The following is a 22,129-nucleotide window of genomic DNA, read 5'->3' as shown; positions in this document are numbered from 1 at the left end:
TCTCTCCCACTCTGACGCCTTGTGCACCTTTTTATGTCTCCCTCCACCATCACTACGACAAGAAACAGGTGTTAAAGATAATGATAACCCAGATGACGAGCCTTACCACTCTCTCTCTCTCTCTCTCTCTCTCTCTCACCACACTATTCATTGCTGTTTTTAATTGTTATTTTATTATTGACTATTTACTAGTTTTGAATAATTACTTAAGAACTTGAAACCATTCTTCCATAATTAACATATTAGTTAGTGTTATTATTTGTTGTGGTTTTGAAGCTGGTATTGAGAATCGTCAAATTTCACTAACGACTACTGAAATTCTGGTATTGTGATAATGTATAGCCTTTATTGTACATGGAAGATCTTGCTGCAATAACATGATGAAAATGTAGATCTCATTCCATAGAAGTGTGAGCACCCCTGCTGTAAATGATGGCAATGGAGGCTTTCCTTTATTTGACTACCATACGTAACATAAAATAATTATCACATGACAATAGCCTCCTCCCCTAACCAGTGCAGTTTACATTTCTGTCGCAGAGAATCGCGTTGATTGCATAGGTACACTATTAGGTTGGGCATTGGTTATAATTTTAGAAAAATATACAACATAAACCTTGACATGTTACTTGAGCATGTAACTTAAATGTCCTTTTTTCTCTCCGGACAAGTCACTTTTTTACACGGACAAGTGAATGACCAATTTATTTGTCTAGAGGACAAGCACATGACAATGCTTAATGTAAAGCCCAGGCTCAAATGTATGCTCTAGTGGATTTTGTGTTTTGACCATTTGCAAACTGCGTTAAACTCAGTCTCATTTATGCTTTGTGGGTGTGACTTTTTTGCCGTGTCATCACCATTCATATCAATACAAGCAATGTGTTTATGATTAAATTATTACTAGAGCACAAAATTGTTTACAAGAGCACAAAGTTCTTCATAGATCTAGCCTCTTAATTTTGCTCTCAAAATGCACCAGACTGATGCATTTAACTTTAAAATGTACAAAATTTTCTCACAGGGGATCATGCACCCGGACCCCCCTAGAAGGTCCAAGGTCCACCCACCAGAGTCTCACAAAATCCTGTGGGAAACACTGTGGGTCCATTTCCACCCGGTGGCTCTCGGAAAACAATGCAAGGTGGACACATGCATTTGGCATTTGACATTATTTTAAACAATTTTAAAGCAATTTGGGTAAATATAAGAGGACTATTTTAAAGTCTGTTGTAAGAGCCACACTTCCTGCTGCCAGGTGGTGGCGCTATGGCAGCCATCACTCCAACATCTTATCCTTGAGTAATCATGCTAAATTGCTAATTTGGTACTAGAAAATCACTTGCCATTATATCAAATACAGTTGAAAGCTATTTGGTTTGTTAAATGAAGCTTAACATTGTGTTTGAGTTGCCACAGTATGCAATAGACTGGCATGTCTTAAGGTCAATATTAGGTCAAAAATGGCAAAAAATAAATAGCTTTCTCTAGAAACTCATCAGCCAATTATTGTTTTAAGTAATGAAGGCTATACAATGCTTGAACTTGCCCAAAAAAACCTGAAGATTTCATACAAAGGTGTACACTACAGTCTTCAATGACAAAGGACAACTGGCTCTAACAAGGACAGAAAGAGATGTGGAAGGCCCAGATACAACTAAACAAGAGGATAAGTACATTAGAGTCTCTAGTTTGAGAAACAGACGCCTCACATGTTCTCAGCTGACAGCTTCACTCAACACCAGTACAACTGTAAAGAGGGGTGCAGGCCTTATGGGAAGAATTGCAAAGAAAAGCTACTTTTGAAACAGAAAAACAAAAAGAAAAGGTTAGAATGGGCAAAGAAACAGACACTGGCAACAGATAATTGGAAAAGAGTGTTATGGATCTTAACCCCATTGAGCTTTTGTGGGATCAGCTAGACTATGAGGTGCGTGAGAAGTGCCCGACAAGACAGCCACATCTATGGCAAGTGCTACTGGAAGCGTGGGGTGAAATGTCTCCTGAGCATCTGGACATATACTGACAGCTAGAATGCCAAGGATCTGCAAAGCTGTCATTGCTGCACGTGGAGGATTTTTTGATGAGAACTCTTTGAAGTAGTTTAGAAGTTCTGAATTTTTTTTTCAAATTGTAATAGTAATTTTCACGTTATTAATGTCCTGAGTATACATTGTGATCAGTTGAATGCCACTTTGGTGAATAAAAGTACCAATTTCTTTCCATAAGAGCAAAATCTGTATATTATTCCAAACTTTTGGCTTCCAGTGTAGCTGCAAGCAGCAATTAACAGGGTTCAAGCTATTAAGGTCCTTTAAGTACATTTGCAACCAATATTAGGTATTAATTAGACAGTCCAATAGCACCTAAAATGATAAAGTGCCTTAATTTTTCAGAACCATACTGTTAGGTAGCACAGAGCTATGGCATTTTTTACATTCATGACTGTTATAGTGCCACAAAGAGGCAGAGTTGCGCAATTTTTTTCATGTGTCCTCAGATTGACGTCCTACGTAAATGTCCAAAATTGGTTTAACCATTTAAGTAAATGTGGCCACACCCACTTTGAACGTTTTGGCGTAACCCTGCGATGATGAATCGAAAGTTTAAATTTTTTTTGATCATTATTGATAGTGGGACTCCAGAGAATCTCTCTTCACTGGTTTTGTTCAGATCGGGCGAATAGCCTAGGACTAGTTTGAAAAAGTAGTTTTTTAAATAATCCTAAATATTTAACAAACGATTTGATTCACACCAATGCTTCTTGAGACACAGTTGTTCAGAATGAGGTAATCTATCAAATGGTATGAATAACGTGTGTCTGAGTGTAACACAGCGGTATATACGATTTACACGCATGAAAAACACAATAGCGCCTCCTGGTGGCCAGTTGTTTTAAAATTTTGCACAGACCTCTTGGGACAAGAGACAAATAGGCCTACCATGTTTCATTCCGATCTGGCTTTTCTAACCCTATTTAATAGTTGCTAAAAGTTGATTGGTCAACCAACCAAATTCATTTAATCATATCACGCTCCTTTTTGGGGGGTATAAGAGGCAAAATATTTAATCTCTTCTCAAACACAAAAGTCTCCGTAGACAACTGCTCGCTGTCCCATTTTCTGACATCTTTTGGGGGATATTCAAGCTCTGGTCAAGTCTCAAGCCTCGAGCCCCCTTCGCCCAGGACCGCGAGACCACACACGTTTACACTATTCTCAACGCTGGATTACATTAACTTGCAAACTACTGAAACTAAGGTCGGACTCCAAAATGACACCAATATTTCTGACTTGATTTTTTGTCTTTAGACTTCTAGTGTCAAGGTATGTGTTCACCTTGGGAATACAATGATCTGTCTTGTTGTAATTGAACTGAAGGAAGTTTCGGCACATCCAACAGTTGATTTTGTTAATGCACAGGCACAGAGTCCATGGGGCTGTAGTCATTTAGATAGGGCGATAGGGCTAGGTAGATCTGGGTGTCGTCTGCATAGCTATGGTGCACAGTTTGGTTCTTTTTCATATACAGGTTGAACAGGAGCGGTGCAAGAATTGTGGGACTCCACATGTCATGGATGTCCAATAAGATTCATAGTTGCCTATGTTTACATAGTAATCCCTCCCTTCTAGATATGACCTGAACCATCTGAGGACCGTCCCAGAGAGCCCTAAAAAGTGATATCAGAACTGCTCCGGTTTCTAAAATTAAGATAATAACTTTTCATTGGCTTTTAATCAACCGTAGAGCCTTTCCTATATTGTCTTTTTATTGTTCTTGACTTTTGTTTTTTCCTTTGAAATTTGTTGTTGTACAGCACATTGTTCAACTACTGTAGTTTTTAAATTATGCTATGTAAATAAAATTTACATTGACATCACCTTTTCTTAGAAGAAAACCACTGAACACAATAGGGGTCATTTTGACCCCCTTTATGCATTTGTTTAGTTTTTGGGTTCAGCCATTCTAAGGTTAAACAAATAAACATTTTATATAATCATAAGATTGAAGTGGGCCCTGACAACTTTTTTCTTGGTATACACCCGTTACTATGAAATAAATTAGGATGAAGTGGAGATAAATAATATAAAGGATGAATACAATGATGGAGTGGATGAAAATATATTATATGGGGAGATAAATAACATATAAGATTAAGAACCTAAAATTTGAACAGATGGGAACTGCTTAAAGTAGTAATGACTTAATATTAAATGATGATGATTTTTTCTCTTTGACTTTTCTGTTTGTTAAATGGAAAAGCCATAGAAAAGCAAAACTGAGCCATGACTGAAATCAGGTCTCTTAGATTATAATATGTCCTGTGACAGATGAGTTTGGCTTATATGCTGAGTTTCAGAGAAAACAAAGTGTGAGTGAAGGAAATTATTCGCAGTTAATACATTTATTAGGGGCTGCAACATAATATATTGGGTAAATTGAATTGAAAAAGGCCCTTTTACATGATGACATGAAATACGTAAATTTTTGAACCTGTATATACATATACACACAGCACTTTGTTACCAATACAGAACTACAGTGTCACAGCATTAGAATGTCTTTATCTCCAACATATAACTGCTATATGATACTGACCCCCAATAATACATTGTAAAGAAATAGAAAAATGACACTTAAAAGTTTAACACTGCATGTGATAATGATGCTCAAGTCCACCTCATGTAGAATACACCAAAGGCACTGAAACAACTAACTCAAGTCACAGATGTTATGGTTTGACAATGGTTTCTCTCTTAATACTAGAACTACCAAGGCAGTCATTTTGACCGTTTTTAAATTTTGCAATGTAATAACTTTGTTGAAATAAAACCCATATAACCATAGGACCCTGACTTATCTTAAATGTGTGTGTATTTTATTATAACATTATTATTATATTAAAATTACAAAACACAAGAGAGTTCAGAGTATTTCTACCTTGAATGGCAATACGCATTATAGCCGGTGTATTATTTCAGCGTTTGCTACTTTTTCCCGCCATTGAAGATGCGTGTCACCGTTACCTAGCAACTATTTTTTTCTAGTTGTTTTTATATGCTATTGTTAAGCTAAAACTTAGCTTCAGCTTTAAAAAATCAGCAAAAAAGAGATTGACTGCCACAGAGGCTTTAGCCTTGCTTCAGAGCCTTGACGATGCTGAGTTTGATGGAGGAGCAGGTTCAGATAGTGATGTCTCTTGGTCTCTTGACAGTTCATCTGACACTGACTCTGAGAGTGATTCAGAGATAATGCCGGTTTGTAAAAAAAAAGCCATGTGGACACCTCCAATCTGACAACTGCTGTCATTCCATCTGCTACTGTTCCAGATATGTTAGGCTGATCCTAGGAAGACTATAGTCTGGCTGTTATCAATAACAGACTACAATGTTATGACGAAATAGCCTCTATTATTATTATTATTATTATTAACTTCAGCCTGGGATTTTACATAGCAACTGGCCCAAAAGTGTGTGTGTGGGGGGGGGGGGGGCATGCAGAAAAGCATCCTTTTCTGCATATTGCTGCACCCTTCGGCATATCGCGGCGCTGTTTTGTGGCCCGTTCTGCATAAATTGACGGCTCATTTCAGCTTATCGCGGCCCATTTCATGGCAGCCCACTGGCCCACCTGGTTCTCCCGATGGCCAGTCCGCCCCTGATCGATCCAGCCCTGTGCTAGTGTTATAGTATAGCCTAAGGCATAAAGGATAATATTACCCCTGATAAGATTGATATTTCATGAAATAAAACCAATTAAATAGGCTATAATTTTTTGGCGACAGTGCAAAATCCTGAATCATCAGCTGTGCCTGCTGTGCCAACCACAAGAGCTCTCAGCCCACCACTGGATGAAGAAGCTGTCTCACTAAATCCACCTTCAGCAGAGAGGCATGAAACGGTGAAAGACGGCACTGTGTGGACTGTTATACAGTGGGGTGAAAATAGAGGAAGGCTACAAAGTCAAAATGTCATGACAGAAGCTGTAGGCCCCACAGCGCACGCAAAGCGCAACACTGAAGATGCCCTCACCGCTTTTCTCTTTTTGGTTGATGATGGCATGTTGAAGCATATCAGGGACTACACTGTTGCTGAGGCACACAGAGTTAAGGAGGACAGCTCATGGAATATGACAGTCGATGAACTAAAGGCCTTCATTGCTCTCGTATACATTCGTGGTCGCAAGGTGGAAAAGGCATGGACTTTGAGCTTTTGGTCGGCCAACTGGGGCAATGCATTTTTCAAGGAGATCATGTCCCGAAACAGATTCCAAGAAATTATGCGATTCCTGCGTTTCAATAAAAAGGAGATCAGACGCACACACCTGCAAGAGAACAAGTTTGCCCAGGTGACTGAGATTTGGGAGAAATTTGTCCAGAAAAGCATCGCTTGTTACAAGCCTGGTGCCGACATAACTGTTGATGAGCAGCTCTTCCCAACAAAAGCAAGGTGCAACTTCATCCAATATATAGCAAACAAACCAGATAAATTCGGTATAAAGTTCTGGCTCACTGCTGACGTCGATACCAAATATATGGTGAACGGTGCGCCATATCTGGGCAAAGACGAGACGCGGAGGCCAGGTCAGCAACTCGGAGACAGTGTAGTGCTGAAAATGGTTGAGCCTTCCCTTGAGAAGGGGAGGAACATCACCACTGACAACTTTTTTTACTTCCCTCAAACTGGCCAAGGCACTACAGGCCAGTTCGAAAGAAAACCAGCCTCGCTGACACAGTGAATAAGAGCAGACGTGAGCTCCCCACATGCGAAAAGGAGCAAAGGGTGCTGTTCACCACAGAGGTGCTGAGAAGTGACAATGCAACACTCACAGTCTATCAGTGCAAAACAAGGAAAAACATCTTCATTCTCAGCACTGTCCACACAGCTGTTGCCATCACAAGTGGCCAAAAGGCTAAACCAGAGACAGTCACATACTACAACAGAACAAAAGTTGGAGTAGGTGTGCTAGATCAAATGGCTAGGAAATACTCAGTGAAAGCACCCACACGTAGATGGCCAGTGGCTGTGTTTTATAATATCCTTGACCTGGCTGTGATAAATGCTTCCATCCTGTTCAAGAAATGCACAAATGAGAGAATGTTACGGAGATACTTCATAACGCGACTGGCAAATGAACTTTGTTCCAGCCCCATGAGAGCAAAAGCCACACAGCTGATGGTGTGAAAACCAGGACCCAGGCAGGAGCAGCTGCAGATGGAGAAGAGAAGGCAGTGCCAAGTGCGGAGAAACTGCAAGAAAAACAAAACAAAGGACACTTGTGACAAATGTCACAAGGTAGTGTGTGGGAGCTGCACATGGAAGGTAGAGATTACCTGTGTTGACTGTAAGTAATCGATCCATAAGCGTCAGTGAATGACGTGTGGCGTTTGCCTCCAAACAACCAGATGCCTTGTTCAAGTGAGCCCACTTATAGGAGAATGCATTCATTACGATTTTACAGCATATTTTCATTATGATATTACAGCATGATATTTTCATTATAATTTTACAGCATGATATATTCATTAAAATTTTAAAGCATGATATTTTGGTCACTGTAAAACATATATTGCATTTTCCCACAGTTTAGTGAATTTTCATATTCTTTATTAACTGTTTTGATCATTTTGGTTTAGACCTATATGTGTTTCATACACGTCCATAAAGGTTTTTACTATACACTGAGATGCATATTGGTGATGTTTTTATAAGTTATTATATCCTAAGATTTGTTTTTATTTTACAAAGAAAATAATAGAATATAAATAATCGAATTTGTATCTGTAATTAGCTACAATAGCAGGTTCTGTGGTTGTCGATGAACTAATACATTTTCACATTCATTAGAATTTTAATTTCGTGTCCTGATGTTTATTATTACCTATACTAACATAACAGAACCATTTATTCATGGATTTTGATTCCAGTGGTGGCTGCATAGGATTGTATCCGATTCGTGTGATCCAAACATTTCCAGTAACTCCAGAGCGTTTTAAAGTCCAAAAGTCAAAATGTATTGAAAAAAGATACACAACATGTTTTTATCTACCGAAATATTCTGCTTCAATCCATGTTTGTTGGCGTTTAGACTTTCAAAAACAACATTTTCACTGCGGTGAAAAAACTTTGCTCTCCCACTTGCCGGACACAAAGCGAGGCACGCACCTTCCGGGGCAGTCTAGCAGCTCTTACACTGTTATATACTACAAAAAAGATCATATTATGTAGGCCTATCTGCATTCGCTTGGTGCTCCATGTAATCCATATTATTCTATTTTATTCAAATTGAGGATTTTGTTCAAGGATTTTTACATTTTTTAGGGCGATTAAGTCATATGATGACAGACATTAGAAGCTTCATTCTAAAACCTCAATAGAAGCTTCAAATATAAATATGACATGACAAAAATGACATTTGGTACAGTCTAGTATGAATGGTCTGAATGACTGCTATGGCTATTCTAGTAGTTATAGAATTCCGGTAGATCTAGTGTTAAAATTGAATACATAGACAATTTATTAACTGCCAACTAAAGCCTTCATCAGCCAAATAACAAAGGACAATGCAACTGTGTGCACATGCACAGTTAATTCAAGACAGACTTCAAAGACTTTGTCATTAATCTTACAGTTCAAGGCAAGGCATGGCAAGTTTTTTTTATATAGCACATTTCATACACCATTCAAAGTGCTTTACATACAAATGATGAAGAAAATACAAGATAAAAAGTTCATACAAAATCATTTTGTTTAAACATTGGCCACCAACATCTACTCGGTTTACTAATTTTACCCATAACTTGTACCACACATAGGTAACTAATATGTCTGCTGATGATTCAGTCATTCAGTAAAGAACGGATGCTCCAAAGCATTCAATGCAGAGATTCTTCTCAACTGGTCAAAGGTCAGCATTTCCTGTTAATAGAGAGAGATTAATAGTCAACAAAACTATACCTTCAAATCCTACACTGGTGAAATTGTAGCCATATGTAAAATAGTGTTGCATGTTATGTATGTGCTGCGGTAGTTTCACGGTACCCAAATATATATACTGCATATATTTGAAGCCAAGAAGCCACATATAGTTTGTAATAAAAATGGTGCAAAAAACATTTACATGGCCAGTAAGAAATATTTATGGAATTTTTTTTATTTTTTATAGTTAACAACGAAAAACCAACAACGCAATGACAGAGCAGGTCTTCCTAATGTTCAGAGGTTGGTGGCCTTGCTGGATTCAGGAAGTGCAGTGAGCCTCGCACAGCCGAACAACCCCCCACACAACTACTGGACGCGCGTTTGCACAGGAGGCCACAAAGAGGACAAACAGAGACAAAGAAACTTCCCGGTGGCCCGACCCTCGGAGACCGATGGTCAAGGTGAGTGTGACAGTCCTAATTTAAATGTTCTCTCTCAATTGTTTTAAACTGTCTCCACAGGAGCTGCATTTTCGAGAAAATATGAATAGGATGACAGGCTAAAACACTGCTGGGCACAAATGAAGAGCATCGCTTTATCTCATTACATTCCAGATCTACTTCCATAATCCAAGATCTTTAAGACTGAGTGACACATGCACAATTATATACAGCAAGTTGACTCCCTCGGGTAGCAGCGGTACTGGCCACACCGGCTGCAGTGACCCACCGTAAAGGAGACACTCCACACATACAGAGAGCATCCATGGACCATCACTGCTTTAACGGACAACAGAACAGATATCTGAAGACATGGTCCCCACCCCAGAGGTGATTTTGAAGGTTCTGGCCACACTGACTGAGGGGGACCACTGCTAATTCAGAGAAAACCATGGTTATCATAACCATAACAAATTTTAATAAGGACAAAAATATTGCATATGGGTGTGGTAGTGATCCAGACATTTACATACCGTTTCCCCATTTTCTCCCTCTCCCTCTTAACCTCACTCTCTTCCAAAACACAGATATTGCATTCTATATATACTAAAATATACTACATATTCCACACAACCCACAAACATTTAATCTTCATAAAACACACACACACTCTTATACAATTTTCCTTCCTCTATTACAAACTATATATATATATATACATTGGCCGGGGATGGAAGGAAATGTAAAACAGTACTGCCAAAGCTGTGACATCTGCCAAAGATCTTCTCTCATGAAGCCCCTGCCTAGCCCACTAATACCACTTCTCATGACCAAGGTGCTCTTTGAGCGATTAGGGATGGATTTAAAGTGCTACATTTCTCGTGCGGCCACACTGATACGTGTGTGCACCTACACTGACAAATATCTGGTGTTGGTGGCTGTATTAGGTCCAAGATTTTAAACAGAGTGGATTATCAGATGCAGCAGATTTAAACTCTGTGTGATTTGGGAGCTGATGGTGGCGGGCCGATTACGACAACAGACTAGTGAGGTGAGAGCGCAGGGGCAGTTCAAATCACAGATTAGTTTCTCAGACATACCTGTATGTCTATAAAGTAAAATAATTTTATTAGGCTAATGCGAACGTCTGTAAGGGTTACCGTCGATTCGCACGGGATAAGTGATGTCTGTGTACACCAATCAGCCACATTAAAACCACCAGCCTACTGTCGTGTAGGTCCCCCTCGTGACGCCAAAACAGCTCTGACCCATCTTGTGGACTCCACAAAACTCTGAAGGTGTCCTGTGGTATCTGGCACCATTACGTTAGCAGCAGGTCCTTCAAGTCCTGTAAGATGCGAGGTGGAGCTGCAGTGGATCAGACTTGTTGGTCCAGCACATCGCATAGATGCTCAATTGGATTGAGATCTGGGGAATTTGGAGACCAGGGCAACACCCTGAACTCTTCATCATGTTCCTCAAACCATTCCTGAACAATTTTTTACATTGTTCCATGGTCCAGTTCTGATGCTCACGTGCCCATTGTAGGCACTTTCGGTGGTGGACAGGGGTCAGCGTGGGCACTCTGACTGATCTGCGGCTACAAATCCCCATTCACAGCAAGCTGAGATGAACTGTGTTCTTACACCTTTCTATCATGGCCAGCATTACGTTTTTAAGCAATTTGTGCTACAGTAGCTCTTCTGTGGGATCGAACCAGACGGGCTAGACTTCGCTCCCTAAGTGCATCAATGAGCCTTGGGCGCCCATGACCCTGTCACCACTGCATACTGGGAACACCCCACAAGACATGCTGTTTTGAAGATGCTATGACCCAGTCTTCAAGCCATCACAATTTGGCACCTGTCAAAGTCGCTCAGATCCTTATGCTTGCCCATTTATCCTGCTTCCAACACATGAAATTCAAGAACTGACTGTTCACTTGCTGCCTAATATATCCCACCCCTTGACAGGTGCCACTGTAATGTGATAATAAAGTTATTAACTTTACCTGTCAGTAGTTTTAATGTTGTGGCTGATCAGTGTAAATCACTGGAATTTTGGCCCACTTTTCTTTGCAGCACTGCTTTAGTTCAGCCACATTGGAGGGTTTAAGCTTGTTTAAGGTCCTGCCACAGCTTCTCAATGGGGTTCAAGTCAGGACTTTGACTAGGCCACTACAAAACTTCGCTTCTCCTTCAGGATTTTCTGGTAGAGAGTAGGATTCATATTTCCCATGTTTCATGTTTATGGCAATTAAGGTACCCTGGCCCAGAAGCAGCAAAGCATCCCCACACCATCACACTTCCACCACCATGCTTGACATACAGTGTAATCCTCTTCCATGGTTTTCATTTTTGCCCAATGTCTCTCTGATAGTGGAGTCATAAATAGTGACCTTTATTGAGGTGAGACAGGCCTGCAGTTTCTTGGATGTTGTCTTTGGCTCATCGCTGTGCTCTTGGAGGAATTTTGAAAGCATGGTCACTTCTGGAAAGGATCACTACTGTGCAAAGTTTCCTCCATCTGTGCAAAGTTTCCTCCATTCCAGATAATCCTTTCTATTGGGTTCTTTAGAATTCCTGAGCATCTGAAAATGGCTTAGTTACCTTTCCCAGACTGATGTACAAGCCCAATTCCAAAAAAGTTTGGACAGTATGCAAAATGCAAATAAAGAGTGATTTGTAATGTATTTTGACTTGTATTAAAACAAAAACAGTATAAAGACAAGGTACTTCATGTTTTACCTAATCAACAGCATTGCTTTTTACTGAAATAAATTCCTGCAAAACATTCCAAAAAACACAAAAGACACTGATGTTGGACGAGAAGGCCTGGCTCGCAGTCTTCGCTCTAATTCATCCCAAAGGTGCTCTATCGGGTTGAGGTCAGGACTCTGTGCAGGCCAGTCAAGTTCTTCCACACCAAACTCGCTCATCCATGTCTTTATGGACCTTGCTTTGTGCACTGGTGTGCAGTCATGTTGGAACAGGAAGGGACCATCCCCAAACTGTTCCCACAAAGTTGGGAGCATGGAATTGTCCAAAATCTCTTGGTATGCTGAAGCATTCAGAGTTCCTTTCACTGGAACTAAGGGGCCAAGCCCAGCTCCTGAAAAACAACCCCACACCATAATCCCCCCTCCACCAAACTTCACAGCTGGCACAATGCAGTCAGACAAGTACCGTTCTCCTGGCAACCGCCAAACCCAGACTCGTCCATCAGATTGCCAGATGGAGAAGCGTGATTCGTCACTCCAGAGAACGCGTCTCCACTGCTCTAGAGTCCAGTGGCGGCGTGCTTTACACCACTGCATCCGACGCTTTGCATTGCACTTGGTGATGTATGGCTTGGATGCAGCTGCTCGGCCATGGAAACCCATTCCATGAAGCTCTCTACGCACTGTTCTTGAGCTAATCTGAAGGCCACATGAACTTTGGAGGTCTGTAGCGATTGACTCTGCAGAAAGTTGGCGACCTCTGCGCACTATGCGCCTCAGCATCCGCTGACCCCGCTCTGTCATTTTACGTGGCCTACCACTTCGTGGCTGAGTTGCTGTCATTCCCAATCGCTTCCACTTTGTTATAATACCACTGACAGTTGACTGTGGAATATGTAGTAGCGAGGAAATTTCACGACTGGACTTGTTGCACAGGTGGCATCCTATCACAGTACCACGCTGGAATTCACTGAGCTCCTGAGAGTGGCCCATTCTTTCACAAATGTTTGTAGAAGCAGTCTGCATGCCTAGGTGCTTCATTTTATACACCTGTGGCCATGGAATTGATTGGAAAACCCGAATTCAATTATTTGGATGGGTGAGCGAATACTTTTGGCAATATAGTGTAATATATATATATATATATATATATATATATATATATATATATATATATATATATATATATATATATATATAAAATAATAATAAGCATACATGATTAAACTAAACTACACTCTCCACATCCCCTCCCCGAGAGTCCCCCCAAAAAACTAAATATTTGCCCCATTTTTTAACAAATATGTCCCTAAACCCCAGCCTTCTACTTACCGCTTCTTCAAATGCAGCTACCCTCCCCATTTCCACACACCACTCTGAAAAAAGGGTGCTCCACTTGACTTCCAACCCCTTAAAATTACTTGCCTGCCGATCATGAGACTGGTCAGAACCCAATTTTTTTTATGTGATTATCCCCTAAATGTATGACCGCCCCATCACCCAAAATACAGAGTCTGGGACAAAGCAAAACCTGAATGTTCAAAACATCACACAAATAACTCCGAACCCTCAACCAAAACTCCTGGATCTTAACACCCCCCCAAAAGACATGGGTAGTGTCTCCAACTTCTGATTGGCATCGCCAGCAAGTGGGTGTGACTTTAAGACCAAGCCTATATAATCTAGAGAGGGTCCAATAAAATCTATGTAAAATCTTAAATTGCATAAAGCAAACCCTTGCATCTCTAGATACAGACTTGACATTTTTAAGAATCTTAGTCCACACTCCATCCTCCAATACCAAATTCAAATATTTTTCCCATACTCTCTTGAGAGAAGTCAAGGCTCCATCCCCCAGACTCTGAATTAGTAGGGAGTAATACACTGATGCTTCATGGCCTTTTCCAAAAGCACCAATCACCTCTCCCAAAGCACCTGCCGCTTTAGGGGGGTGCGTGCCACTCCCAAAAACAGTGCAGAGTAGGTGGCGAAGCTGTAAATACTTATAAAACTGAGAACTGGGAATGCCAAAATGTTGAACCAAATTTTAAAAAGGTCTCAATACTTCACCCTCATATAGGTCACCAAGTGTATTAACCCCCCTCACAATCCAATCTGACCAACAAAAAGGGTACTTATTACAGTGCATCCGGAAAGTATTCACAGTGCTTCACTTTTTCCACATTTTGTTATGTTACAGCCTTATTCCAAAATGGATTAAATTCATTATTTTCCTCAAAATTCTACAAACAATAGCCCATAATGACAACATGAAAGTTTTTTGAAATTTTTGCAAATTTATTTAAAAAAACCTGAAAAAAAAAAATCACATGTACATAAGTATTCACAGCCTTTGCTCAATACATTGTTGAAGCACCTTTGGCACCAATTAGAGCCTCAAGTCTTTTTTAGTATGATGCTACAAGCTTGGCACACCTATTTTTGGGCAGTTTCTCCCATTCTTCTTTGCAGGACCTCTCAAGCTCCATCAGGTTGGATGGGGAGCGTCGGTGCACAGCCATTTTCAGATCTCTCCAGAGACGTTAAATCGGGTTCAAGTCTGGGCTCTGGCTGGGCCACTCAAGGACATTCACAGAGTTGTCCCGGAGCCTCTACTTTGTTATCTTGGCTGTGTGCTTAGGGTCATTGTCCTGATGGAAGATGAACCTGAGGTCCCAGTCTGAGGTCCAGAGCGCTCTGGAGCAGGTTTTCATCAAAGATGTCTCTGTACATTGCTGCATTCATCTTTCCCTCGATCCTGGCTAGTCTCCCAGTTCCTGCCACTGAAAAACATCCCCACAGCATGATGCTGCCACCACCATGCTTCACTGTAGGGATGGTATTGGCCAGGTGATGAGCGATGCCTGGTTTCCTCCAGACATGACGCTTGCCATTCAGGCCAAAGAGTTCAATCTTTGTTGCTCATGGTCTGAGAGTCCTTCAACTGCCTTTTGGCAAACTCCAGGTGGGCTGTCATGTGCCTTTTCCAGAGGAGTGGCTTCCGTCTGGCCACTCTACCATACAGGCCTGATTGGTGGAGTGCTGCAGAGATGGTTGTTCTTTTGGAAGGTTCTCCTCTCTCCACAGAGAAATGCTGGAACTCTGTCAGAGTGACCATCGGGTTTTTGGTCACCTCCCTGACTAAGGCCCTTCTCCCCTGATCGCTCAGTTTGGCCGGGCGGCCAGCTCTAGGAAGAGTCCTGGTGGTTCCAAACTTCTTCCATTTACAGTTGATGGAGGCCACTGTGCTCATTGGGACCTTCAATGCTGCAGAAATTTTTCTGTACCCTTCCCCAGATCTGTGCCTCGATACAATCCTGTCTCGGAGGTCTACAGACAATTCCTTGGACTTCATGGCTTGGTTTGTGCTCTGACATGCACCGTTAACTGTGGGACCTTATATAGACAGGTGTGTGTCTTTCCAAATCGTGTCCAATCAACTGAATTTACCACAGGTGGACTCCAATCAAGTTGTAGAAACATCTCAAGGATGATCAGTGGAAACAGGATGCATCTGAGCTCAATTTTGAGTGTCATGGCAAAGGCTGTGAATACTTATGTACATGTGATTTTATTTGTTTTTTCTTTTTAATAAATATGCAATGATTTCAAACAAACTTCTTTCATGTTGTCATTATGGGGTATTGTTTGTAGAATTTTGAGGAAAATAATGAATTTAATCCATTTTGGAATAAGGCTGTAACATAACAAAATGTGGAAAAAGTGAAGCGCTGTGAATACTTTCAAGATGCACTGTAATACATAGTTTAGGGTTCAGCCATATGCTTGAGGCTGCGTTTAAATAAATATCCGAAATAAACACTCAACACTTTTGTAAATATTGAGTGCAAATGCAAAATAACGGGGTGCGACTTAACCTCTCCGGCTAGTTTGATCGAAAGTATTTGCAGTGGTGATACAGGGGCAAGAACTTCCTTTTCAATACAAAACCAGGGAGGGGCTCTCTCAGGTGGAAGCGACCAATGAGCCAAATGTCTAAGATGAACGCATAATAATAAAACAAAATCTTGACTAGGCCTAACCCATCATTGTCAATCGGCCTATGTAACTTATTGAAATTTAACCTGGGGCGCTTACCATTCCAAATAAAGGACTTAGCTATGCTATCAAATTGCCTGAAAAAAAGAGAGGGGGACATCTACAGGGAGAGATTGTTTTAATAACATTAACCTTCCCAATCATCGATAAATGTAATGAAGCCCACCTGCCCACATCGCTCGAAAACCTTTTTATTAAAGGGTCAAAATTAACTAACTAAATCAGACAAATTTGCTGGGAATAAAATCCCCAAATACTTAATGCCCTGTTTGGGCCACTGGAAGGCGCCCGGCTGGAAAGCCGTGTCTTGGCAGTACGCTGTCAGTGCCAAAGCTTCGGATTTAGACCAACTGACTTTGTATCCTGAGAACTTGGAAAAGGAATTAATAAATCTGTGGAGGCAAGGCATAGATCTAGTAGGTTCAGAGACAAATAATAAAATATCAACTGCGTAAAGCAAAAGCTTATGCGCCACACCTCCCGCTGTCACCCCTTGAAAATCATCCTCCTTTCTTATCACGGCTGCTAATGGTTCCAGGGCAAGACAGAACAATAATGGGGAAAGAGGGCAGCCCTGCCGAGTGCCCCTACTCAGAGTAAAATAATCTGAAATTAATCCATTTGTTTGTGCCACTGCTACAGGGTGTCTATAAAGTAACTTAATCCAACCAATAAATGTACTCCCGAACCAATACCTTTCCAAAATCTTAAAAAGATAATCCCCTTCTACCATATCAAACGCCTTTTCGGCATCAAGTGAGATGGCAGCGATCGGAGATTGATCATTCGCTACTGACCACATGATATTGATGAGACGCCTGATGTTATCAGAAGAGTTACGGCCCAGAATAAACCCCACCTGATCTATATGAATAAGAGATGTCATAACTTTACTTAGTCGGTTAGCCAAAACTTTTGACAATATTTTTTACATCTAGTTGGATCAGGGAGATTGGATGGTAACTTTTACACTCGCTTGGATCTTTGTCCTTTTTAAGAATCAGACTGATTCTTGTGTCATGGTTGGCGGAAGCTTTCCATTCTTTAATGATTCAGTATAAACTTCTAACAAAAGTGGAGCCAGTTCTGTAGCATAGGATCTAAAAAATTCTGCGGCAAAACCATCTGTCCCCGGAGCCTTGCCAGTAGGTAGGGACTTAATTACCTCGTCAAGCTCCTCCAAGGTTATCTCAGAATCAAGAGAGTTTTTCTGCTCAATTGTCAGTTTAGGAAGATCTAATGGTTCCACAAAGTTTCTAATATCTTCATCAGTAGACAAAGACGTGGAACTATAAAGATCAATATAGAATTCTTCAAAAGGCATTATTAATATCAATGGCTGAGGTAAATATTTCACCACTACCAGATTTCACCTGAGGGAATGATAGAAAAAGACTCTCTCTACTTTATATTTCTAGCCAAAAGCTTCCCTGCTTTGTCCCCCGACTTAAAGTATGACTGTCTTGCTCTGAATAACCAAAACTCCACTTTCTGCGACAAAATAGTATTATATCTGTATTTCAATCGGGTCAATTCTCTGAGGCCATCAGCTGACATACGGCGCTTCAGCTCTGCCTCTGCACTTTTAATATTTCCTTCCAACTCCACGAGTTCTTGTGCTTTGGATTTTTTGATGAATGAGGCATACTGTATGATCCGATCCCTAAGAACCACCTTAAGTGCCTCCCAAGCCATGCCCACAGTGGATACTGAGGACCAGTTGGTCTCCATATAAACATTGATTTCAGTCTTTAACATTTGTTGGAAATCAGGATTTTGCAGAAGGGATAATTTAAGGTGCCAACTACATGATTTCTTTTTCTCTATATGTGGCATCACCTCTAAACTCACCAGGGCGTGATCTGAGACTAAAATGTTTCCAATTGAGCAATCAACAACAGATGAAACGAGGGATTTGGATATAAAAAAAAAAAATCTATTCTAGAATAAATCTTATGGACTGGTGAAAAAAATGTATAGTCCCTAACAGATGGGTTCAAAAGTCTCCAAATATCCGAAAGATTTTTACACATCCTGTGAAGTGTCAAAGTTGCTCTAGGGGGTTTACACACTTTTGCTTCACTGTGATCAAGGACTGAATCCATCAAAAGATTAAAGTCTCCTCCCAATATTATATCATGAGGGGTGCCAGCAGCTTGCAGCATCCTTTCAAGATCTATAAAAAAAGCCATGATCATCAGTGTTAAGTGCGTAAACATTAGCCAAATCAACCTTTGCCCTTGAATTTCTGCTAAAACAATAATGACTCTCCCTAATTTATCTTTAGTCTGCTTGAGACATTTGAATTGTAAATGTTTATTTACCAATATAATGACTCCCTTGCTCTTACTTGAGCCAGCACTAAAAAAAACATGTCCACCCCATATCTTCCCAAATTTTTCAGCTTCCTGCAGGGAGAGATGTGTTTCTTGAAGAAACACTATATCATATTTCTTACATTTAAGAAAAGTAATAACCTTCCTTCTTTTTATTGGGTGCCCCAACCCATTCACATTCCATGTGGAGAGAGATAGTACACTCATATTAACATTTGACATTTTGATATAGTAGAAAAAATAAATTGTGTCAAAAACAACATTATACAGACCACATTCCCCATTAGTGAAACAATCAAACCCCAAACTTCCCCCCGAATAAAACAAACAGAAAAAAGAAAAACGTGCGCATTAACCCCGTGCACGACAGCGCCAACTGGCGACAATCCCTTTAAACTCAAAAGGTCCATGAACGCCCACGAGCCCCCACGACAACTTTGCCATCAGAATGCACAATTTTGCCTCACAAATTTGTGAGGCAAAATTACATAACAGAAAATACTTTGTAAAATAAACCCAGTCAATAGGAAGAATGAACACAAAGAATGTGTAGATTAATTCACAGAACTGTCTCAAAGGTGTGAAATTCCACAAAACAAATTCCAGCTGATATAAAACCGTTCAGATTCCTCGGACAGACAAACGAATGTTCTGTGAGCCAGCTGTTATGAGTTCAACAGATGACATAATCATTCCAATGTCCTGTAAAAAAAAAAAAAACTCAAAACAAACTATAGCCAGCAGCAGGAATCAGCATGAAGAACGAACAGATTAATCCACAGCTGTTCCAAAGGAGTGTTATTCAATAGAACAAGCTCCAGCCGCTAGGCGGAACCAATACAAAAATAAACAAAACCGGCATCCCGGTTCCCCGGATGGTTGAGTCAATTCACTCGGAGGCAGCATAAAGGCCAATGACTTACACAATACCATAACTTACACAATCCGTCAAGAAAAGACATCCTTTGTGTGAGCATGTAGATATTTTGCGGTTATCCGTAGTGTCCACTCTCAAACTGGCAGGGAACTTCAATGCAAAAGTCATCTTTCGTCAATGCAAAAGCTCCTTTAAGGAAAGTGTTATTCACAAAACAAGCACCAGCCGCACGGTGGAGCCAACGCAAAAAACCCAAAATGTCGCCCAGCTTCCTCAAAAGTACAGCGAGTTGACCCACTCACATGAGAAACATCCAATGGTTTACTCAGCCACTGATTCTATAAAAGACATTGCTTGATTGGGACATATAAATACTTTGTGACCAACCTTCGTTTCTATTCTCAGTTTGGCCGGAAACAGAGCAAACAAGATCTTTTTCTGATGTAAGAGTTTCTTACATTCCTTGAACCAATCGCGCTTCTCTCGTCGAGTTCGCAAAGTCTGGGAACAAGAAAATATTATGGTTCTTCCAAGAAAGCTTCCCTTTGCTCCTCGCCTGGCGCAACACAAGATCTTTATCGGATGAAATCTGGCCAGAATCAATCGGGGCCTATCTCCCTCAGCAAATCTGTGAGCTCGCTCGATTTCCAGCTTGTGGCCTGTTATGTCGAGCAGACTCGGGAAAAACTCGTCTAAGAATTTCACCATATCTCTGCCCTCCTCATGCTCAGGAATTCCAACAATTCTGACGTTATTCCTGCGGCTTCTATTCTCAAGATCTTCAAGCTTTTCAAGGAGATGTTCCAAATCAACTTTGGTCGAGGGCGGATTAGCGGAAAATTCCTTCTCCGAAGATTCCAGAAAATCGATTCGTCTCTCAACATTAGTCACTCTTGTAACTAGCTCAGATAATTTTTTTTCCATTGCCGTAATCGATTGACGTATTACAGAGAGATCCTCCAAGTCAGCAAGAATCTTCGTCATCATCACCGACCTGCTGGACAACTGATGCTGGATTCCTTCTCCTGCCGCGCCATCCAAATCGAGTTCCCAGTCCGTAGGCCTGTCGGGGCTTTCATCCTGCACACGTAAGTGTCTTTTAATGTCTCCAGAGCCCGAGGATTTTGACTTCTTTGCCATGTTTTGCATCAAAGAGCAATTGTGTAACTGGGTGTATCAAATTCACCAGATTATTACATTAAAATAATTGAAAATTTAGCAAAGTGCGCAGAGCTCGTTGCTCACACGTCTGCTTCTTGCATGGCGTCGCGTCACGTGACCCCCCAGTGCACAATATAGTTAAAAGATTCAATTAATCCGGTCAAATCTCGGTGCATAATGGGGAAGTCCGAAAACCACTTGTAAATACGCATGATCTCCGATCCCTCAGGCGTCACTGTCTTAAAAACAGTCATGTGTCTTTAATGTACACTCACCGAGCACTTTATTAGGAACGACTGTACAACTACTTACTCATGCGATTATCTAATCAGCCAATCGTGTAGCAGCAGTACAATGCATAAAATCATACAGATACAGGTCAGGAGCCTCAGTTAATGTTTACATCAACCATCAGAATGGGGAAAAAATTAGATCGAGTTCAACTCTGGTATGATTGTTGGTGCCAGACAGGCTGGTTTGAGTATTTCTGTAACTGCTGATCTCCTGGGATTTTCATGCACAACAGTCTCAAAAGAGCGTAAAGAGGATGGTGTGAAAAACAAAAAACATCCGGTGAGCAGCAGTTCTGGACGGAAACGCCTTTATGATGAGCGAGGTCAATGGAGAATGGCCAGATTGGTTCGAGCTGACAAAGGCTACGGTAACGCCGATAACCACTCTGTACAATTGTAGTGAGCAGAATAGCATCTCAGAATGCACAACATGTCGAACCTTGATGCGGATGGGCTACAACAGAAGAAGACCAAGCCGGGTTCCAATTCTGTCAGCCAAGAACAGAAAGCTCAGGCTGCAGCGGGCACAGGGTCACTAAACTCGACATTTGAAGACTGGAAAAATGTAGCCTTGTCTGATGAATCTCGATTTCGGCTGAGGCACACAGATGGTAGGGTCAGAATTTTGCGGCAACAGCATGAATCCATGGAACCAACCTGCCTTCTGTCAACAGTCCAGGCTGGTGGCGGTGGAGTAATGGTGTGGGGAATGATTTCTTGGCACACTTTGGGTCTGTTAATACCAATCAATCATCACTTGAATGACACAGCCTATCGGAGTATTGTTGCTGACCATGTGCATCCCTTCATGGCCACAAATTACCCATCTTCTAATGGCTACATCCAGCATGATAATGCACCATGTCACAAAACAAATGCAAAAATCTCAAACTGGTTTCATGAACATGACAATGAGTACACTGTTCTTCAGTGGCCTTCCCAGTCCCTGGATCTGAATCCAATAGAACACCTTAGGGAGGTGGTGGAATGGGAGATTCGCAGCATGAATGTGCAGCTGACAAATCTGCAGAAATTGCATGATGCAATCATGTCAACATGGACCAGAATCTCAAAGGAATGTTTCCAATATCTTGTGGAATCCATGCCATGAACTACTGAGGCTGTTTTGAGAGCAAAGGGAGGCCCTACCCAGTATTAGCATAGTGTTCCTAATAAAGTGCTCAGTGAGTGTATATTATGACATGGACTTGGTAATTTTTCAGTAAATCTGTCAGTCAACACTATTCACCACTACATCCACAGATGCAAGATAAGGCTTTAATATGCAAAGCAGAAGCCATACATCAACACTGTCCAGACAGC

The 22,129-nt window shown here is 41.0% G+C and overlaps 1 protein-coding gene across 4 annotated transcripts in view; it reads right to left on the bottom strand.

The window, feature by feature from the left end:
• cdk4 (cyclin-dependent kinase 4) overlaps positions 1-22,129 on the bottom strand; it is an 80,529-nt gene that overhangs the window by 5,580 nt on the left and 52,820 nt on the right. For 2 of the 4 annotated variants that reach the window (XR_007894712.1, XM_051672362.1), the window contains one exon: positions 8,475-8,918. The exons of the other annotated variants lie outside the window; for them this stretch is intronic. Coding sequence is in view for 1 of the 2 variants with exons in the window: in XM_051672362.1 (XP_051528322.1) it covers positions 8,844-8,918 (75 nt within the window). In the remaining variant the exon portion in view is untranslated. Of the gene's footprint in view, positions 1-8,474; positions 8,919-22,129 lie in introns of those variants that run through there. 4 annotated transcript variants of the gene reach the window in all.

Source organism: Myxocyprinus asiaticus, chromosome 35 (assembly GCF_019703515.2).
Source record: "Myxocyprinus asiaticus isolate MX2 ecotype Aquarium Trade chromosome 35, UBuf_Myxa_2, whole genome shotgun sequence".
Taxonomy (NCBI): Eukaryota; Metazoa; Chordata; class Actinopteri; order Cypriniformes; family Catostomidae; genus Myxocyprinus; species Myxocyprinus asiaticus.
Note: the sequence above shows the minus strand (reverse complement) of the source record. Positions and strands in the feature narration are given on the sequence as shown.